The sequence below is a fragment of the Medicago sativa genome, chromosome 6 (genome assembly GCF_051527215.1).
Source record: "Medicago sativa cultivar Bolivia chromosome 6, Bolivia_mono, whole genome shotgun sequence".
NCBI classification, from domain to species: Eukaryota; Viridiplantae; Streptophyta; class Magnoliopsida; order Fabales; family Fabaceae; genus Medicago; species Medicago sativa.
In genome coordinates, this window is record NC_140754.1 from 20,111,005 (window position 1) to 20,133,691 (window position 22,687).

The 22,687-nt window shown below is 34.0% G+C and overlaps 1 protein-coding gene across 1 annotated transcript; it reads left to right on the forward strand.

The window, feature by feature from the left end:
• Positions 1–17,961: 17,961 nt before the first annotated feature.
• On the forward strand, positions 17,962–20,294 carry LOC146913554 (transcription factor MYB105-like). Its single transcript, XM_085716742.1, has 3 exons — positions 17,962–18,632; positions 19,103–19,483; positions 19,907–20,294. The coding sequence occupies exons 1-3, from the start codon at positions 18,233–18,235 to the stop codon at positions 20,167–20,169; spliced, it is 1,044 nt and encodes a 347-aa protein (XP_085572868.1). The 5' UTR covers positions 17,962–18,232; the 3' UTR covers positions 20,170–20,294.
• Positions 20,295–22,687: the final 2,393 nt, after the last annotated feature.

Consider the following 22,687-nt stretch of genomic DNA (forward strand, 5'->3'; position numbering starts at 1 on the left):
TTACTAATGTGTTTCTGTTGCATGTTACATTTAAAATGTTATGTAAATTATTTAGTTTTTTTTTATTAAGGTATAGGATGTCTTACACCATTTATTGTCTCTAACAACAGTTGAAAAGCGTTGCCAGAACTATGAAAAGCGTTGCCAAACACAATAGGGGACGCTTTTCAGGCATTTTCTATACGAGCGTTGCCTATAGTCTAAAGGGGACATTTTTCTCGCGCTTTTGGCAACACTTTTAATAATCTTCCCCTAAAGTTTTGGAAGAGGGGACGTTTTTCAAAGTAACCTAGGGCGTCGATTTTCAATTGTTGCCATACCTGGCAACAGTTCATAAGTGTTGCCTTAACAAATATAAGGAAAAAAAAATACAATTTGATCAAAAAAATTGGATCATTCTCATTTTTTCATTTATGCCTGACGAAAAAATATTTGATAAAAAATACAAATTTAGAGACTTTTTATAAGCCAATAAATTTGATTAATACTAATACAAGCTCAAGACGGACCAAAAGTTACAAAACTACAACACATGCTAAGTACAACTGAGAAAGCATTAAACCACATAAAAACTAAATTTCTAAAAAAAGAAAGACTAAAACTCCAAAAGCAAAACTAACACTTCTATAGACTAAAACTCCTTAGGCTTGCAGTAGATAGATCAACGGACAAGAACCCAACAGCAGGACTTGGAGGCACCAGAGCAAAAGCAACCACATATCAACATCATAACAATTAAGCTACATACCGAAACCAACAACTTTGTACAAGGGAAACCATCAACAAGCAAAGCACCAACCGTACTACATACTGCAACACGAACATGTCACCATGTCTTGCCTTGCTTACTTCCTGCACAACATTGGTAACGATTGCATGATAATGAAGGATACACGTCTACATATTACAACAAATGTTTTCAAATAATGAACCAATTCTTTTTTACAAAACAATAAAATAAAAATATGAACATAACTAGTTAAATAAAACAAAGGCATTAGATAAGAAAAAATCATGTACAAATATTTAGTGGACTATATTTCAAGGCCTTGTTGAGAAATTAAGTTAACGTTATGTTCAAAATCATGTGATCCAACATCTCGGCATAGACTAAGCACACTCATAGTCTTCTCCTTGGACTTTTTTTATCTTTAAAAAATACATACATAAAGAGAAGTAGAGAATTAATATGAAAGCCCGCACTTTAAACAATTTAATACCTAGATAATCTTATTGAAATGAATATGAATTTAGTAGGAACCAATATCTCTTTTAAAAGAATTAGTGAAGAAGCAATACCTGAACGCAACAACGCAGAGAAGCAAGAAAGCATGAACACTCAAAACGCGGAAAGAATAAACCAACTCAAAGAAGCCAGAATGCAAAAACGACGAAAATAATAATAAGGTGTGTACACCACCCCCTCTTGATAAAAATGACTCACGACAGACCACAGTGAAGGACGACGAGCTCAATCCATCTACACAACCAATCTCTACTCAACAAACTATATTCCTAGGTCCATAATGATCAATCCCTCATATGACATTTTCTAGTGGGTTAACCAATGCATTCCCATGTTAAATCCCAATAACTTATTACTCAAGATAATTGAAATTCATTTAGGAGATTGATTACTGAAATTAATATTTAATTATTAATAGTTGATTCTTAATTTACTATTTTATTATGCGTATTAATTATTTATTACAAGTAAGTGGTTATCCAAAGGACATTTGTGGGTTAATTAACTGGGTAATCCCGTGTATAGTCCTGAAGACTAATTACTTGAGCTAACTAACATTCATTTAATTAAGGTGTGTTAAAATGTATGGTTATTGAAGGGATGAGATGTCTTACTTTTCATTTTAAAGTAAGGACACTATAAAAAAATTGAAAATAAATTAAGTGTCACTGAAGTATTATTCGTTCATGGATCATGGTATTATTTCAATTATTATGAAAATATCAAGTATATGTGTGAAAATTCAGCACACTCTTTTTTATTGCTTACGATTCATATGTGTTCTACAACATTTATATGTGACCTAGATAAATTTGTGGATCCATGTTAATTTTAACCAATAATGAAGTGTATTAAAAAAATATGTGTTAAAGAGACTATTGTAATTATCACTTCTCTTAAAAGAGATGTTACATGAGTTTTTTTTTTTTTTTTGACAAAAGATGTTACATGAGTTGTCTAGTCTTATTTAGGTTTTGAATAGCAAAATATGAAAAAGACGAAAGGTTGAACGATAGTAAAAAAGATTTTTTAGGATTAATAATAATAAGAATAAGAATAATATATCATATTTATGAAATTTAAATATTTATATTTTAATTAAGTATTAAATAATATGATATTAATTGTTATATAATTTTTGACAAAATTAATTATTATCTAATTAATCATCTTATGTTATATTTATTGGCAATTATTTTTTGTCTGTAATCAATATTTAATTATTAATTGATGATTATTTTACTATGATTATTTTTTTAGTTTTAAATAGGTAAATCGTCTCTGTAAGTTCGCGTGTTTTTTATCTTCGTCCTTGTATCTTTTTTTTAAGTTATAGAACAAACTCTTTAAGTAATATACATTTTGGTTTGGTTCCTACCGTCATCATCTGTTACAAAAATGAGTATGTGGCAAACAGAGGATGATGTGGCGGAGTCTGATGTGGTAGACAATGATGATGTGTCGTTTCAGATGCTGAGTTAAAAGATTATTCGGACCAAAACCCAAAAACAAAATTCGTAAAAGGACTAAAACTAAAAAACGAGAAGACAAAAAAAAACCTTCATCTTATTCCTTCTATTTCTTCTTCATAATCTTTAACAACCACCCTCATCAACATTCATAAAAAAAAAAAAATTCAAAAACAACAACCATCAACTACATCATCATCGTCATCATCATCATCTAATCACTACACCACCACCATCAACAACAACACCTAATCTAATCGTCAAAACCATTAAAAAAATTCAACATGCATAAAATCATTCAAGAAACCCTCTTTAGTCCAATACCTAAGTTCACCCCATTTTTACTACCCCACCATCAAAACCCCTAATTCTACACCTTCAAAAATATGATACTCAAAATTGATGATAAAAAATTGAAGGAAAAAAAATATCAAATACGCTTTCCAGCTTTTAGATGCTCATACTTCTGCGATGACGCCATTCGAGAACAACAAACATTTTTGAACATAATTCCTAAATCAAGAAATTCAAAATCTCAGTTCATGAATGTTACAACCCCAAGGCAAAAAATGAGAAAATATTATCACATATTGCGAATAATTGGCAACATAAAAGTTTGATATTTTTTTGAAACAAAACAAAAATTAATGCTTTAAAAGCAACAAAGGAATTGAAACATTTAGGTTTCAAACAAAGGTGCCATTGAAGATGATGATAGGTGAAGGATAGAAACAAAGAGGTGTTTTGCTTTAAGTGTCGGAGTAATTCGAATTTTACCTTAGATATTAGGACTCTAGGTATTGGATTAAAGATAGTTTCTTTAATGATTTTATGTATGTTGAATTTTAAAATGATTTTGATTATGAGATTAGGTGTTGTTGTTGTTGTTGGTGGTGGGGTAGTGATTAGTTGATGATGATGATGATGATGTTGTTGATGGTTGCTGTTTTTAGATTATTTTTTTCTGGATTTTTATGAATGTTGATGAAGGTTAAGTTAAAGATGATGAAAGTTATGTTAAAGATGATGATGAAGAAATAGAAGGAAGAAGGTGAAGATTTTTTTGGATTTTTTTTTTTGTATAGTTTGTTCTTCTCGTTTTTTACTTTTGGTCCTACTACGAATTTTGTTTTATGGTTTTCCTTCTAAATTTCTGACTCAACATCTGGACTGACACATCAACATCGTCTGCCACATCACACGCTGCCACGTCATCCTCTGTTTGCCACATACTCATTTTTGTAACAAATGATGACGACAGAGACCAAAACTAAAACATTTATACCTTACAGAGTTTCTTTTAGAACAAAAAAAGATACATGAATGAAAACCAAAAACACACGAACTTACATGGACGATTTACCTATTTATTTTTTATTACATGGAAGCAATCCTCCAATAGACATTTTCTTGAGGGTTAACCAATGTATACTCATGTAATATCACAAAGACTAACTACTCGAGATAAGTGAAATTCATTTAAGAGGTTGATTATTGAAATTAGTATTTAATTATTAATTGTAATATTAACTAACTATTTGATATGATTATTAATTATTTATTACAAGGAAATGATCTTCCAAAGGACATTTTATTGTGGGTGAACCAAGGTATTCCTGTGTATAATCATGAAGACTAATTATTCGAGATAACTGAAGTTCATTTAGGGTAAGTTAGGATGGATGATTTTGGAGAGGTAGACGTCCTTTTTGTTTTTAAATTACAGACACAATAAAATGATTTTGAAAATAAATATACCGTTCTTTTTTAAAATAATGTTCATATAAAATACTATTTATAACACGTGTTAACGAGATAAAAGGGTGAAAAGAAGGGCACGTAAATACCCGTCATTCCACTAGTAATAATAATGATAATAATAATAATAATATACTTTGTTTTTTTTAAAAGATATGATATTTGCATTGGTCAGAAAGATTACCATAAAGGTTTGGCTGAATGTTAGAATGCTTTTCGGGGATGGCTGAGTTTGAAGAAGGGTGACAAACCATACACAACGTGTGACATGAGTACTAAATTAGATTGAGTTGGCTGAGGACATACACATAGTGTAATATCCCGCCTGTCAGTATCGGAATATTACCAGTCGATCGTGCCAGAGGATTAATATTTTGGAAAGAAAGTTTGACGGAAATATTTATTATGTGATGTCAGCTTAATACGGATAAAGTATCAGTGTCGTATCAAGGGCATAATAGTAATAGCACGTTAAAGGGATATTTATGTGATTTTTGGGCAAGATATTTTCATAACCCTTATCCTTTCTCTCTCTTCACTTTTGTAAGAAGATTTTCTCCTCCTTCCTTCTACTCTCTTCATCGCCCCTTCTCTCTTTCTCTCCACCAAATCTTCCAAATCTTCTTCCTTCCATGGCAAGTGTATCCATCTTGCTCCCTCTTGATCTCTTAAACTTTTAGAAGGTTGGATTTAGTTGATTTCTCTACTTCTCCTCTCAAGAAGATAATCAAGGGTTAGGGTTTGGATTAAACTCTCTCTTCACTTTGGTTCTCAAGAGATGTGATCATGGAAGCTAAGGTTTGGTTATTGATTAAGAGGCTAGGGTTTTAGTTGCTTGAGCATGGAAGCTTATGTTGAAGCTTGTATCATGGAGTTGTTGAACAAGATCAAGAATTAGAGTTTGTGGATGTGAAGTGATGATGATGATGCTTGAAAGCTTGGGGATCAAGTGCAAATCATTAGGTAAGTTCCTTAGATAGTTCTTCCACCCTTGGGAATTATGTGTTTCCTCTTGTAAGCAAACTATGAATTATAGGGTTTTTACATAAGAGTTTAGTAGCCCTTTTCATGCCATGCTTACAAACCTTGTAAATACTTGCCATACAAATGTTCTACATGTTTTCTATGACCACTAGAGTCATAATATGCATAGATACACTTGGTTTTGAGGTTTTTGGGTCAAAAATACCATTTTTACATGTGCTAGACTGTCACAACTCGCCACAACGAGCAAATAGCTCGCTAGTCGAGCTAGACCACCAGAACTGGGGGTTTTCTCGCCTTGAACTCGCCACAGCGAGTAAGGTTACTCGCCTCGCAAGCAAGGTTACTCGTCTCGCAAGTAGACAGTGTGGCAGCACACTGGTTGCTCGCTTCAGGCAGGCTTTGGCATTTTTCGAACGGATTTCTTTGTACAATCTTTTTATAGAAGTAAACCCCTCAAACCAAGGTCCTAAGTGATAGTCTTGTGCAATGTTTTCTTGAGAAAGAAACAAGTATTTGACAAGCTAGTAAAGCATGGCAAACGAGAGGTTTATGTGATATGAATTGGGTAGCAAGTTAATCATTCAGGAAGGGAATGAAAGTAGAGCCTTGACATAGCTTGTTAAGAACTAGAATAGTTAGTAAAGAAATAGAATGCTATGCATTAGTGAAATGCTTGATAAGACGCGGAGTGATATAGAGTATTATCTTTGCATAGGAGCTAAGGTGACCATACAAGTATGGCAAGACGTGAATCGATTAGATGTCTATTCAGAAAGTAAGTTAAGCAAGCTTGTAGTTTACCTCTAGTGGGATCGTTTAAGGATCCTAGCTAAAAGAGATAGTATGTATAGGTTTAACCTTCATACATGCATAAGACTAAGACTTTTAAGATGAAAGTGTCATGTCTCTTGATATCCACACTAGTTGGATACAAGGGGTTCTCCGAGGGGAACGGTTAAGCCGTAAGGGAGCCGCATGTCACTAAGTAGTCAAAGTTAAGGTGTCGTGTCTTTTTTATTCCTTCCAAGGTTGGATATAAAAGGTTCTCCAAAGGGAACAGGGTAAGCCGTAAGGGACCCGCACGTCACTAAGGGAGTCAGGTGCGCCCTAGCTAGGCCTTTCACCGGCAGTAAGGGATTAGCTTCCGGGGTTACTCCACCCGGGACTAATCCGTAAAATGAACTCAGATAATGTTTGTTTGTTAAACGCTAACATAATCAATGAATCTGACTATGCATATTTATTAGACATGTATATGTTATTTCATAGAGCCTTGACGTAGATCGTCAAGAACTAGTAAGATAACAAGAATCACTTTTTGTGATAAGATATGATATGTTGTTAGATACAACGTATTCAAGTAAGCAGAATCAAGTAAAGAAAGATATGTGGATGACGATCTTAGGTTTCCCCTAATCGTCTGGTTTTAGAATCGTGTCATGATTATGTTATGCTTAGGCCTCGATACGTAGAGCGTATCTTGGCATTGCGATATTAGTTTCCCCTTGACCGCCTTGACATGTATAAGAAGAGAATCCTATAACAAGTTAAGAAGTACCTATGACGGGTCTAGTATGCACGACCGTCTAGGAAAGCAAGTCCCCACACACGTATAATCAACCGGCAGGTTGTATTGTAGACACGTGGTGACCGTAGGTTTCCTCCGAGGTTACCTTTAGCCTAGGATTAGGTGGAACTCACTGAGACGTTATGTCTCATCCCAATCCTTATTTGTTTCAGATAAACAGGTTGGATGGCAAGCTAGTAGCCGAATGGATGATTCAACAAGTGTTGTTCGTACCCACTGCAGGATGTTATGGATATGCAAGGACGCAATTGCTATACTTTAGAAAAGTTGAGTTGTATTATAATGTACGAACACATTTTTTTGTATAAGATATACATTCGAAGTTTTTATGTTGTAAATTTTAATGTATCCAGTACTAAAGTTAACTCACATGCTAAACTTTCTAGATACGTTTAGTTTGGGTGTTACACATAGTTTGGGCTGCTAGTTCCATTAGTCTAAAGTTTGTTCTCCTTCGTTTATCGCAGTGGGCAAAGGACTTTAATTATTATTCGCAGAAGCAGACTCATGCATCCATTTGGATTCGTTTGGTTGAATGGCCACAAGAGTATCAGAAATGGACATTGAAGGAAATAGAAAGTGCAGTCGGTACCCTAATTGATTTGGACACTCTGACTCGTAACAGGGCTTTCATACATTATGTGAGAACTTTGATGGACATTTATTTATATAAGCGAGCTTTTGATGAAATTCCAGTGGAACATGAGGGTTTTTCATTTAAGGTTGAAGTTTATTTTGAGTGGAGACCTCTTTTCTACGACCATTGTTATGTGATTGGTCACAATATTTACTACTTGTAATTGGCTGCAAACAAAATTCCCCATCAGCAGTCTCGCGGGCACCGTAGTGATATCGATGCCTCTACTGCAACACAAGGAGTTACGGGTTTCTCTTTGGAAATGGTAGTTGTCGTAGCTCCTTTTTCTACCACCTTCTTCCAACTCTTTCAGTTTTGCTTTGCATGATGTTTCAGACAAAGTTCCATAGGGTTCGTTGCCTCATTCTTATACTCCTGTGTTGGAATTGGTTTCCCCAATTATGCACGACAACACGCATCCAGATGGAGTGGAGAAAACGCTCGCAGGAAGTTATGGGTGATCCTAAGATTTCAGTTTGAGTTGCTCCTTCATCTGAGATAGTTTCATCTACTTCTGGTAGGGAGCAATGCCCTTCTCCGGTCCAACAGTATGTAGCGCATGTTGAGGTGCAAACTGGTTCACCTACGGGTTCGCCTCTAGGCTCTTCTCATCCTCTGTCATCACTTCACGTTGAGATTGTGGCGGTGCAATATATGGAAAGGCAACCTCAAGACATTAACCTGGTTGATGATGAAGTTAGACTAGAATATGTCGCGGCACCAGGTGACATCAGCACGGTTCTGGTTGTACATGAGGACATGCCAACAACACATAGTAGTCCGATTATGCAGCAGGATATGGAATTGTGGCGTACGATATGTGATTATGATTAGAAGGAAACCGAATTTCTGTTCAAACTTGTCTTATTGAAGAGGCAGAAGCAAAAATTAAAGCAACTTCATATTGGGAAGCCTCCGTATCGAACCCGTTCCAAGGGTGAGCCATCTCCAACGACCCAATGATTGTATTTTATATAATGTTCGAGGTATTGGTAATTCGGACACGAGATTTGCACTATGCTGCGCAGATAAGTTGGCATATATGGGCCATTCAGTTCATAGTTCATTCTGGTTTTCTGTGTTACTGCCATAATTGCATGCTGATTTTATTAGGGACCGACAGTCTGCCTAGTTTTAGATTCCCTTAGACAGTGATTTATTTTTTCCTCTTTTATCTGTTTTGGATGGTTTTGGTGTAGTCCCCCCATCTTGTATATACTTTTCTCTTTTGTTTTTTTTTTTTAAAAAAAATACAATTTTTTTTAGATTGGCGGCTTAGGATGAGGGTTCAGCGGAGTGTCAACATAGTTGGGTTGTCACTATTTCCCTTTGATGCATGTCCTTTCTCCTGACTTAGCAAAAAATAAGATATGATATTATATTATTTTATATTAACCAAAGTATTTAAGAATCTTAATATCTATCTTCTGATTAAATATTAAATAATATAATACAAATTATTAGCTGATTATTAATCACTTTTTATTTTTATTTTTAACTTTTTTATGACTGAAATTAATATTTAATTATTAATTTAGTATTTTATTATGATTATTAATTATTATCGACATGACATTTCCTCATGGATTGACCAAGGCATTTCCGTGTTAAACACAAAGACTAATTATTCGAGATATATAAGAAATTTATTTAAGAGGTAGATTACTGAAAGTAAAATATAAGTATATATTTTTTGGTACATAGAGAAAACAAAGAAAAAAGAAAATGAAAAAGAAAAGTAAACTACAGCCGTAAGAACTGCACGCTAGACGCATCAGCGAGAAGTAAATCTATCATGTTCGGGAGGGGGTTCTCGAAGCTGCACCAAGAAGAATCGTGATTAGCACCATGCTTAGCTAAAAAAATCCGCACACTCATTTGTCTCATGAAGGGTGTGGTAAGATGCACATTCCAAGGGAGATTAAAGAGATCGTTGATATTTCTAATGATAGTTGCATAAACATGTCAAGCATTGAGAGGGGCTTGAATTAAGTTTATAGCATGTAGGGAATCAGAGTAACAAATCACATTTTGGTGCCATTTATCCTATGATAACTTCAAACCATGCATGAATGCAAGTAGTTCCGCATGCAAGTTGTTCGAAATGCCAATAAATCATGAGAATCCACAAAGCCATGCACCGTTTGAATCGCAGAGAACACCTCCAAAGCCTGAGCGGTCAGGACTACCAAAATTGCTCCCATCAACATTGAGAATCGCAACTTCCATACAAGAAGGGTGCCAAGAGGTCAACATTGCTACCCAAGGACGTCGAGAGAGAACTGTAATATCCCGCTGACTTTTAAATAAATTGTCGTATCAGATGAATATGTCGAAACAAAAATAATTTCTGAAGGGTTAATTATTTATTGAGAAATGCGACGTTAATCGGTAAATATCTCACACATTCCAATGAACTTGAAGAATTATATGGTTATAAATTAATAGAGGGTAGAAGTGTGTTTTTCCGTAAAGGGCATTTTGGTCATTTAGAACACAAGATATTTTCCTTCATTTCCTCCCCATTTTTCTTCACACCATCAGAATTACTTCTCCCTTCTTCTTTTCTCCCTCCTTCACGTGTTCCTCTCCCTTTCACCAATCCACCAAAATTCTAACATAATATGACATACATTATAACTATAATTAAGAGTATGATTTCAGCATTAGTATCAGAATTGTATCAGTAATTCAGATAGGGATCCTAGTTATCCCCCGATCGCTTAGTTATGCATGACAAAACTGTATAAACCCAAAAATGGTTGAGTTTAGAGACAGATGGCGATCCTAGGTTCCTTGAGATTGCCTACAGCCTAGGATAGGTGGAACTCACTGAGACATTTTGTCTCACCCCAATCCCTTTTATTTTATTTCAGATCAGCAGGTTGTACGTGGCAAGGAGACAATACAAGAGGCTGAATGATATACTCTCACATGCTCGTGTCGTACTAGTTCAGATTATTTATTACGGTTCCAGACATGTATTCAGATAGCAAATGCACGATCCTGTAGTGATGTATATATTTATTCAGTTGAAAAACTTTTATTATTGTAATTTTAATGTATCCAGTACTAAATTTAACGCACATTCTAAATATTCTAGATAAGTTAGTACGAGCGTTACAAGAACTAAGATAGCTCCCAACATTGTGTCGCAGTTGATGATAGTTAACATGATCATTACCCAAACACACCACATTCCATGCTTTCCAAATACACCAGACACCTGCCAAAAAAATAAGAGCGTCCTAGAGACGAAGACCTTTTTTTGAGCCACGAGTGTATAAGTATAAATTGTTGATCATTAGTTGACTATTTTATTACGATTTTAATTATTTATTAAAAGGAAATAATCCTCAAAAGAACATTTTCTTGAGGGTTAATCAAGGTATTCCCATTTATAATCGCGGAGACTAATTATTCAAGATAGTTGAAATTCATTTAAGAGGTTGATAACTAAAATTAATATTTAATTGGCTATTTTATTATGATTATTAATTATTTATTACAAGAAAATGATCCTTCAAAGGACTTTTTTTTTCTTCTGGTTAACCAACATATTCTCGTGTAAAAAAGTGTTAAGAACACTCTTTTTTTAAGTATTCTCTTTAAACTCACTCTTTTATTGTGTAAAATTCATGTGTGTCTTATTATTTATGTTACACATGATTTTAAAGTGTAGACTCCATCAAAATTACTTTCAATAAAAAAAGTAAGTGGTAGAAATAATTTCTAAAAGAGAGTATTCCTTGCACTTAGTATTTTTTTTTTGTATAATCATGAAGATTAATTATTTGGGGACATTTCTAAACATGTGTTTTTCATAAGTACTAATCAAAAATCAAATCTTGAAATAATTTGCCAAAGTAAACTAAATATCTTTCATGAGAAATGCTAACAATATATATTTTAACACATATTTTTTAACATATTATCTTTGATTGGTTAAAATTCACGACCTATCACATCATATGAGTTTCATATAAATTTGATGAGTCTCACATAAATTTTAACCAATTATTAAAAAATGTGTATTAAAATGTGTGTCTCTAACATTTTTCATCTGCTATTTTACCACACAATGTTGGCAACTTGGTATGCTGCAAGTATATTGATGATAGTGAATTAGTGATAACTTTTTCCCCCTCATCTTCGGTCTCTTTTTTCTTCTTTTGAAAGCAAAAGCAGTTTTCACTTTGCACAAACAACCAAACATATTTTTGTACTATCTTTGTTCAAACCCCAAGAAACAGCAATAAATTAAAATAAAAGGACACCTGCCCAAAAACATACTGTAACAAGAAATGTTCAGAGATGCTGACAACCCACACGAGCGGTTCTTGAATGCCTGCACATCACACTCACTCATGTGTTTGTTGTTAAACAGAAATGGGAAAAATCAGACACTTTTGTTGTATTCAATTTATTAGTATTCTAAAATAAGAACCCACTTTTTTTTTTAGTAAAAGTAAGACAACCCACTTGATACTAAATACAAAGTTTTTATATTACAACTAAGACTCAATGTAGAAGTTTTTATGTATTGGCTAAACAAAAAAAAATGCCGAAATCGTTAGGTCAAATATCGTGATTAAAGTTTCAACGGTTATTTTATATTTCGTTTATCTACCAAATAAATCTCAATGTAGAGGTTACTTACTAAGTAATATTTATGTTCATAGACAAATAAATAAGGTTGCTTATATAATTGTTAGAGTATCTTTATCCCATCCTAGCCACCCTGTCTTCTATAATGTACCAATTACTTTATTTCTAACTTTTTAAATGCAATGAGTTAATTTTTTCTTTGCCAAAAAAAATTACCAACTCATCAATTGGTTTCTAAATTGATGTATGTTTTTTTTTTGAAAGGAAAATTGATGTATGTTGATCTTTATAAAATATTTCCAATATAAATCATTTTAATGTGGAAATTTTATATTTCTTAATATAACTCTCTTTTGAATATTAGTCTTCATAATTACATACAGTAATATTTGATCTATCAAAGAGTAGATAGACTCCACCCAAATTTCATAGTCAACAAGAGTAATGAGAATCATGTGGGCTCTACTCTTTCCTCACCCTTTTTGTCTTCCCTCTTTTTCTTTAAGTTTGTAGGAAATGAAAATAACTGAATAAAATATGTAGAAAAACATATGGGTGATAATTGTCTGTTGTATTATTATGAAGAAAAAAGGGCTCCTTTTATAGGAGAGAAAATACAAAGTCAGCTCCTTTATTTTAGGAGTAATATAACGACTCTTAAACAAGAAAATAAAATAATACTAAATAAAAAATATTTCAACACCCCCCCTCAAGTTGGTGCATAGATGTCAATCATGCCCAACTTGCTGATCAAGTATTCAAATGTTGTTCTTCCCAAGCTTTTGGTCAATATATCAGCGGTCTGTTGATTGGAAGGGACAAATGGCAAGCAGAGAGTACCAGAGTCTATCTTTTCTTTGATGAAATGACGATCGATCTCAATATGTTTTGTACGATCATGTTGAACCGGATTATGAGCTATGCTTATAGCCGCCTTGTTGTCACAGTACAATTTCAATGGAAGTTCTACCTCTATCTTCAGTTCTTTTAGAACTCTGAGAATCCACATACCTTCACAAATTCCTTGGGCCATTGCTCTAAACTCAGCTTCAGCACTACTTCTTGCAACTACTCCTTGTTTTTTGCTTCTCCAAGTCACTAGGTTCCCCCACACATATGTGCAATAACCTGAAGTTGATTTTCTATCAATAACGGACCCTGCCCAATCTGCATCAGTGAATATTGTCACATCTTTATCATTGGTCTTCTTGAAGAGTAACCCTTTTCCAGGAGTTGCTTTTAAGTATCTCAAGATTCTGTGCACAGCTTCAAGATGTTCTTCATATGGTGCATGCATGAATTGACTCACAACACTAACAGAGAAAGCAATGTCTGGACGAGTATGAGCCAAATATATTAATTTTCCAACCAACCTCTGATATCTTCCAGTGTCAACTGGTGTGTCCCCTTTCTCCCAAAGTTTGGCACTTTGGTCCATCGGCGTGTCAGCCGGCGTACAACCACTCATACCTGTCTCTTGTAGGAGATCAAGAACATATTTTCTCTGAGAAACAACAATTCCTTTCTTTGACCTCGCTACTTCCATGCCAAGGAAATACTTGAGGGGACCCAAGTCTTTGATTTCAAAATCTGCTGCTAAGTTTCTTTTTAATCTCTCCATTTCTATCTCATCATTACCTGTAAGAATAATATCATCAACATAGACTATCAAAACAGTTATCATTCCATTTTGACCTGACTTTGTGAATAAAGTATGATCTGCTTGTCCTTGAGTATATTCCTGTTTCTTCACAAACTGAGTAAACTTTTCAAACCAAGCTCTCGGAGATTGTTTCAGCCCGTACAAGGACTTTTTTAGTTTACACACCTGTGACCCAAAACTTTTTTCAAAACCTGGAGGACAATCCATGTATACTTCTTCTTCTAAATCACCATTGAGAAAGGCATTCTTGACATCTAGCTGATGGAGAGGCCAGTCTAAGTTAGCAGCAAGGGATAAGAGTATTCTGATTGTGTTAAGCTTTGCAACAGGAGCAAAGGTCTCTGAGTAATCTATGCCATAGGTCTGTGTGAATCCTTTTGCAACCAATCGAGCTTTGTACCTTCCGATTGATCCATCAGAATTGTACTTTATTGTGAACACCCACTTACATCCCACAGTTCTTTTACCTGCTGGCAGAGTTGTGGCATTCCAAGTTTTATTCTTTTCAAGAGCTTTCATCTCCTCAAAAACAGCTTCCTTCCACTTTGGAATTTCTAGAGCCTCCTGTACATTCTTAGGAATTTTGACACTAGATAGATTAGAAGTAAATGCAGCAAAAGAGGGAGACAAGTTTGAATATGAAACAAAGTTAGACAAGGGGTGCCTAGTACATGTCCTACCTGGCTTCCTAAAGGCTATGGGAACATTAAGATCAGTATATTGTTTCCTAAGTTCTATGGGGACATCAAGGTCGGTATATAGAGAATTAGGATCAAGGAGAGATTTACCTGTCTGAATTTGTTGACTTTCACTCGGTTCAGATTCTTGGCTCAGCTGAGGAACAGGGTCTTCTACTACTTGATCATTGTTTCTTCTTGCATAAATTTTGCCTTTCCAAATTGGATTTCCTTCCACAAATCTTTTTTCTGTTTCATTATAAGGATCTTTATCTGGTGCATTTTGATTAATTTCAGAAAAACTATTTGTTTGATCTTTGTTTTGATTTGTTGCCTCAAATTCTGATTGATCCTTACTCATGGAAGGAGTAGGTTCATCTAATTTTTCCAAGGCATTTTCTTTAGGTGCAGATGTAGGAACAGAATTATGTGATGTATACACATCTTCTGAGATAATTAAGTTTTCAAACAATTCAGGAGAATCTTCATTTGTTTTCCCCCCTTGAAGATGATCATTACCAAAAAAAGGTTTGTTTTCAAAAAAAGTAACATCCATTGTTACAAATATTTTCTTTGTATTAGGATCAAAACATTTATAACCTTTTTGAGAAGATGAATACCCAATAAAAACACATTTGATTGCACGGGGTTCAAGTTTACCAAGATGCTTGTGTTCGTGAACAAAAGTTGTGCATCCAAATATTTTAAGTGGTAAATCAGATAGAACTGAAGCAATTGGAAAATATTTCAAGAAACTTTGCAAAGGAGTTTGAAATTTCAAAACACGGGATGGCATACGGTTTATTAAATGTGCAGCCGTCAAGACAGCCTCACCCCATAAATATTTAGGGACATTGGTAGAGAAAAGTAGTGCTCGTGCAACTTCAAGAAGGTGCCGGTTTTTTCTCTCTGCAATCCCATTTTGTTGGGGTGAGTTAACACATGAACTTTGATGCACAATTCCATTTTTAAGGAAAAAATTTCCAACAATTTTATTAAAAAATTCAGTACCATTGTCAGTTCTAAACACTTGTATTTGGGTATTAAACTGTGTCTGCACCAATTTACAAAAGTTTTGAACTATTTGACCTACCTCAGATTTTTCTTTCAACAAGTATACCCAACAAAGTCTAGTATGATCATCTGTAAAAGTGATAAACCATTTTTTGTTGGATAAAGTACTTGTTCGATTAGGCCCCCAAACATCACTATGAATCATTGAAAAAGGTTTTGAAGGTTTATAAGATTGAATTGGAAAAGAACTTCGATGATGTTTAGCAAACTCACAAACCTCACATTGAAGTGAAGAAATGTCTTGCTCAACAAAAAGTTTAGGAAACAATAAACTTAAATACTTAAAACTAGGGTGGCCTAACCTTAAATGCCACAACATAATGTCATCCTTATTATTTGAAACAAAAAAAGATTTAACGGAAGAAAAACTTATTGGTCCAGATTGATGTCTGGTTTTTGGTTCATCTTCCAAGTAGTAGAGTCCACCACTTTGCTCAGCAGTGCCAATCACCCTCCCCGAGATCAAATCCTGAAATACACAATGAGTATCAAAGAAATTAACTTGACAGCTTTTATTTGTGATTAGCGTACTGACAGATAATAAGTTGCAAGACAAATTTGGGACATGTAACACATCTTGGATGGTTAGTAAGGGAGACAAAACAATAGAACCTTTTCCTGCCACGGCTGAAAGAGAGCCATCAGCTAGTTTTATTTTGAAATTTCCTGCACATGGTTTGTATGAAGAAAATAAACTGGATTCACCGGTCATATGATCGGTGGCTCCAGAATCAACGATCCATGTACGAGTAGGAATGACACTAAGATGGGCTGATTTTGGGAATTTACCTTTCTGGGCTATGGAGCACGAAGGTGTTTGAGACTCGAGGAGTTTGTACATTTGGTCTAGCTGTTCCTTAGTGAATGGAAATGCATTTGGGGAAGATTGTTGCTCTTGATCAGAAGTTGCTTGAAGTGCACGACCCTCACCCTTCTTTTTCCAATTAGGAGGCCTTCCATGAATTTTCCAGCAAGTCTCACGCGTGTGATAATAACGTTCGCAGTGATCACACCAAGGTTTACCATCTTTCTTAACATATTTCTTGCTGTCTTTGTTGAAGTTGTTTGTGACAAGGGCTGAACCATCAGTTGCTGAGTTTGACTTTCCCATCATCACTCTTTGTCTAGCCTCCTCCCTTCTGATTTCTGAAAAAGTTTCTCGGATAGTTGGCAGCGGATTATTTCCAAGAATTCTACCTCTTACTTCATCGAGTTCTTTGTTGAGACCAGCAAGAAAAATAAAGACACGGTCGTTCTCTTGCGTCTTAGTAAACTGAACACTGTCTTCAGTGCACCGCCAGTTATAATCATAGCACTGATCCAACTCTTGCCAAAGGGCCATCAATTCATTATAGTAGGTAGTGACATCCCTGTCATCCTGCTTTAAATTCCATAACTTTGATTTTAGATCATAAATTTGAGAGAAACTTTTAATATCAGAGTAAGATAGTTTTACAGCATCCCAAACATCTTTCGCTGTAGGCAGATACATGTATGTTTTTCTCATACCTACCTCCATAGTATTAATAAGCCAGGCAATAATAGAAGAGTTTTCAGATTTCCAGAACCTGTAATTAGGATGTGTTGTTGCAGGCACCGGAACATCACCTGTCAGAAAACCCAACTTCCCTTTGCCATCTAGAATAAGTCGAACAGTTTGGGACCATTCAGCGTAGTTTGAGCCATCCAGTTTCTGAACATTAACTTGAAGAGAGTTATTTTGACCTCCACCTCCTGAGTTATTGTAACCACCATCAAGTGGGTAGCCATAACCAGACCCAAAAAGGTTGTTGTTGGGATCACCTCTGCCATAACCTAATCCACCGTTAAAATTGTTGTTTGTCATGAAACTTGGCATTTCAGGCATCTGAAATTCAATTCCTCTGCCGGAATTGACGTTGGCGCCGCTGCCGGAATTGACTCCACCGCCGGAATTGACGTTGGCACCGCGGCCAGAATTGTTGTTAGTGCCTCCGCCGCGACCTCCGGGAGGGGGTGGTGGTGTTTGTGTAGGGTCCACCATAGTTTGGATCGGTCGGGTCGAAAGAAAGAACGGGTCGTCAGAAAAACCCTAACCCTAACAGAGCTCTCGATACCATGTAGAAAAACATATGGGTGATAATTGTCTGTTGTATTATTATGAAGAAAAAAGGGCTCCTTTTATAGGAGAGAAAATACAAAGTCAGCTCCTTTATTTTAGGAGTAATATAACGACTCTTAAACAAGAAAATAAAATAATACTAAATAAAAAATATTTCAACAAAATACATTTTTTAATTTGTGCTTTACCTCTTCTTTGAAACGTTGTCTTTCTTCTCTCATTCATGTAACTCAGTCATCGATTTTAAGAGATAGAGACAAACTTTACAATGCAATTGAATGATCCCTTTATATTTTATTATGTCATCCTTTGATTTGTTTCTCTTTACCTTCTTTTTTAGTTGCTTATTTTCTTCACTACTAGTAGCATTTTGAAAGAAGAAGAAAAATCATATTTATCTAAAGTTAAAGCCTCTTTTGGGACCATGAGTTCACTAAACTTGAACAATGATGGTTATGGTTTCTCTTTGGACTTGAATATTTCTTCCCTTCCATCTCCACTTCCTTCTTCATCTTCTACTCCTCTTTTGGGTCATATTGGTAACAATGAGTCTGGAAAGTTCAAAATACCCTTTGGGATTTCTAACCCTTCAGTGATCCATCCTAATGAGAGCATGGTCAAAAATAATAAAGGGAATTTTGGGGATGAGAGAAAGAACTTGTCAATGAAAGTTGACAAGGAAGAAAATGAGAAATTTGGGAACACCAAGCTTTCCATTAGAGGTCATTGGAGACCATCTGAAGATGCTAAGCTTAAAAAACTTGTTGATGAATTTGGTCCTCACAATTGGAACAACATTGCTGAACAAATACATGGAAGATCGGGTATAATCCTAAACTAGAACATAACAAATTTTATTTATTGAAATTTCAAAAAGATTACTAATTTTTTTTTTATATCAAAGTTGTCTTAATAATGTAAATAGTTAACTTTCATTTATTTATTTTTTTGACAAGAAGTTTTATTTAAAAAAAAAATTGAATATTTTCAAAAGGTGCTTTTAATATATTTATTAAAATTGCATTAGTATTGTTTTTTGAATGAAATTCTCTTTAATTTGAATTATTTTTTTATATCGATTCTAACGCAATTGGTTGGTGCACAGTGATGATTTTGTTTTTTTTTTTTTTTTATGACAGTGTTATAATCATTTTTTTTATTTATTTTTTAAACATCTTGATGTTAGATTTAAATTGTGTTTTCAAGATTTATATTTAATTCATTTGTAATATTTTTTGAAGGAGTTTATGTAATGTAACATTTGAGTTTCCTTTTGTGATAATGGTAATTAAAGGGAAAAGTTGCAGATTAAGGTGGTGTAATCAGCTAGATCCTAGAATCAATAGAGCAGCTTTTAGTGAGGAAGAAGAGGAGAAGCTTTTGCATGCTCATACACTTCATGGTAACAAATGGTCACACATTTGCAAATTCTTTCCTGGAAGGACAGACAATGCACTGAAGAATCATTTTCATGTGATCATGGCTAGGAAGCAAAGGGAACTATTATCATCCATTTCAAGAAAGAGAAAGCTAACATTTCAAATCCCAGGAAAGAATAATGTAGCTAGCAAATCAGCCATCACAAATCCGTTTGATGAATCTAACTCAACTTGCACCAATCTCAACCTCACTACTAGGCCTTTGCTTAATTACCAAGCCTATGATTCACAAATGAGTATGCGTTGAATCCTTCACTTTAGCTTATCAAATGATTTTAAATATGAGAAATGCTAACTAGTGTCACAGGGATACTGATTAAGAAAGCCAAATATAGTAGTATTACATTGGAAATTGTGCGGTCAATGCCACAAAAGTGCAAAAAGAGTAATTTTCAACTTAAAACTTCATCTTTTGACTTCTTCAACCAGTGCTCCGGGGACACTGGTTAGCATGACTCAAATATAGGTCTGCGGCCACGATATTCAATTGAAGTTGCATCGACCGCATTTAACAGCGATTATAATTTAAAACCTTTAAATTGCTTCAAAATTTTGTTATTTTCTCTCATGTCTTAATAAACACTAAATATCCTATATTAATTTATTTGACATATGCTATATATGATCATGTTGTTGATTTTTGTGTTTTATTTTTTTAGGCTTACTTATAGAAAGAAAGGTAGAAGTAGGGGACTATGGTTTTGCCAGAATTTGCAGTGCAATGAGAGGTTGTTCTCAAGGTCACATGGGAAAGCTTAAGAGTGTGGACCAATCCAATCATTCATATTCAAACTCAGAAGTTTCAGTATCTGAGTCAGTTGCAACAAACATGAACAATGAATCAATTTTGGGAGAAAGTGAAAATGTGAGAGATAAGATTAAGGTGTCATTTATTGACTTTCTTGGAGTAGGTGATACATAGGGATATTTTTGTTGATGTAATAGTCTTATGAGCAAAGGAACAAAAGGGTGTAATGAGAAATTGAAGAGGGAAGTTGTAATGTAATAGTGGTAAAAGATGCAATGATATTGTAGGTTTTTTCTACACTCACTCATACTGTGAGTTCTGTTTTCCAGTAATAAAAATTAATTTGAATAAACTGATTCAATAAAATTAATTCTTATTAATAATAAGTTTAAGCATAAAGTTTTTTATGTTTGAATATATATATATATATAGGGCTGTTAACTTGCATCCACCTAAAAACACTAAGGTGCAAGTTAACAAGCTGCATCTACTAGTTATTTACCAAAACACCCATGTTTTTCTATTATAAACAAATATTATTTATGCTATTTACAAAAATGTCCTTTTAATTAAAATAAAGTTTAATAGAGACAAAAGAGTGTTTTATAAAGTACAAGTAGGTGCAGCTTGTTAACTTGCACCTTAGTGTTTTTAGGTGGGTGCAAGTTAACAACCCCCTATATATATTAAAAGTGAGATGAACAAAAAAAATTGAAGCTTCAAAAAAAAAAATTGAAGCTTGTGGAGACAAAATTTTCAATTTCTAGTTTCAATATTATATATATTGAAACTAACTCTGAAATATAAGAGAAAAAAAACTATTTTTTTAAGAAGAAAGAAAAAAGTCTAATTTAAAATATCCAACTATGTACCATCTAATTGAAAGTCTAATCAAATATCCTCCATGAGCTACCACATAAATGTCTCTCGAGTCTCGAGTGTTGTTGGACTACAGTAGAGAACAAAGCTCGTTGTAACAGTGTTAATACGGATACATTCATACGGTAAAGTAAATCTATCTCATCTATGTACCAAAAGAAAATTATATATCTTATCTATGTGCTTTTGAATTATGCTCAAATGACACAATCTATCACATCCAAACGATTTTAGGTGAAATTTTTTTATTGAATATAGTAAAGTAAAACTATTTTAATTTCTTTGTTAAAAAAAAAATCTTTTAAGAAAGAAATCACACAACAAAAGGAGGAACCACATCTTTTTTGGTGGTGACCGGGGTTCAAACCCCAATCCTTGCATATATTATGCATTTTCCTTACCAACTGAGCTAAGCTTACGAGGACAAAGGAGGAACCACATCTAGATCAGTAGAAAATAAACACTAAAAAACAAATACAAATAAATGAACTTATGGGGAGCAAGGGAAAGTTAAAGAAAATAAAAGCTGAAAGAGAAAACAAACCTGAAGTTGTATTGTAGCATGTCGTTACCAATCACCATCATCAATATCAATATTGAAAGTCTTCAACAGTTCAAAGTTTTGAATAACAACCATGGCAGAATTGTAGCCCAAAATCAATTCTCTACAGTGCCAAAAGCAATTCTAGCCAAAAACAACGTGTTTGGTTCAGCTTTTCAGAATTGCTTTTGTCCTCCAAAAGCAATTCTCCATGAAGCTACAAATCCTAGCTTCTAGCTTTTCTAGAATCAATTCTCCTTGAACAACGTGTATAGGTTTGTATATTTTATTATTACAACACGTTATTTTACTTTATTGCCCTTTATCAATTCCCATTCTTTATCAATTCTCCTTTAGCTATGTCTATTTTAGTAATTATACATTCAAAAGCAATTCTACATAATTGCATCCAAACATAAATCATTTTGTTTAATCAATTCTACATAATTGTATCCAAACATAAATCAATTCTCTCAGAATCAATTCTGTCAGAATCAATTCTATCAGAATCAATTCTCTCAGAATCAATTATATTCAAAGCTGAACCAAACGGACACGTAGAGTGCTTGTATTGCAGCATGCATGTCGTTCGTTCCTATGTAATTGGAGGCTCGACTCTCATTTAAAAATAATTCCTTAATAAAATAAAAACATAATTTTTTTAAAAGTATAAATAAAAGGTTTATAATGTTTTTTTGGAGAGAATAATTATAATGTTTATTCTTTCAAATAAAAATATTATAATATTTGTTGTTAATGCTACACTATTTTATACGATAAGCATGGGCTAAAAATTACAAGAAGTGCTCTAACAAAAATAAGAAGAAAACAAATTATATTGTGTTTTTATTTGTAAATATATAACTCAATATGTTAAGGAGAATTTGGCTGAATTGGAGAGATGATAGAGGATAGACAAGCTGATGTAGGAGGGTTTCCATAGTATTTCATTAGTATTTTATTATTTCAACCTAATTTCTTATTTGTTTGTTTTTGTTTCAGTTTGTTATTTTTGGCCCATTAGGGTTTTTGTTATTTTCCTATTTAAGCTTAATAGTTGTAGCCTAAGAGACAACTATTATTCATTCAATAATATTTTAGAGAGGTTTCACAATTTCTGGTGGATTCCGGAACTTTATTTTCACAAGTTTGTCGATTGCGAACTTGTTCCTTTTCAATCTAGGTTTAGCGCTTGCTAGCCTACGCTTCTGTACTGCGTCACTTGGTGTCAGAGCAGATTTTTCCTGTTCTTTTCCTAATGTGATCAGTCAT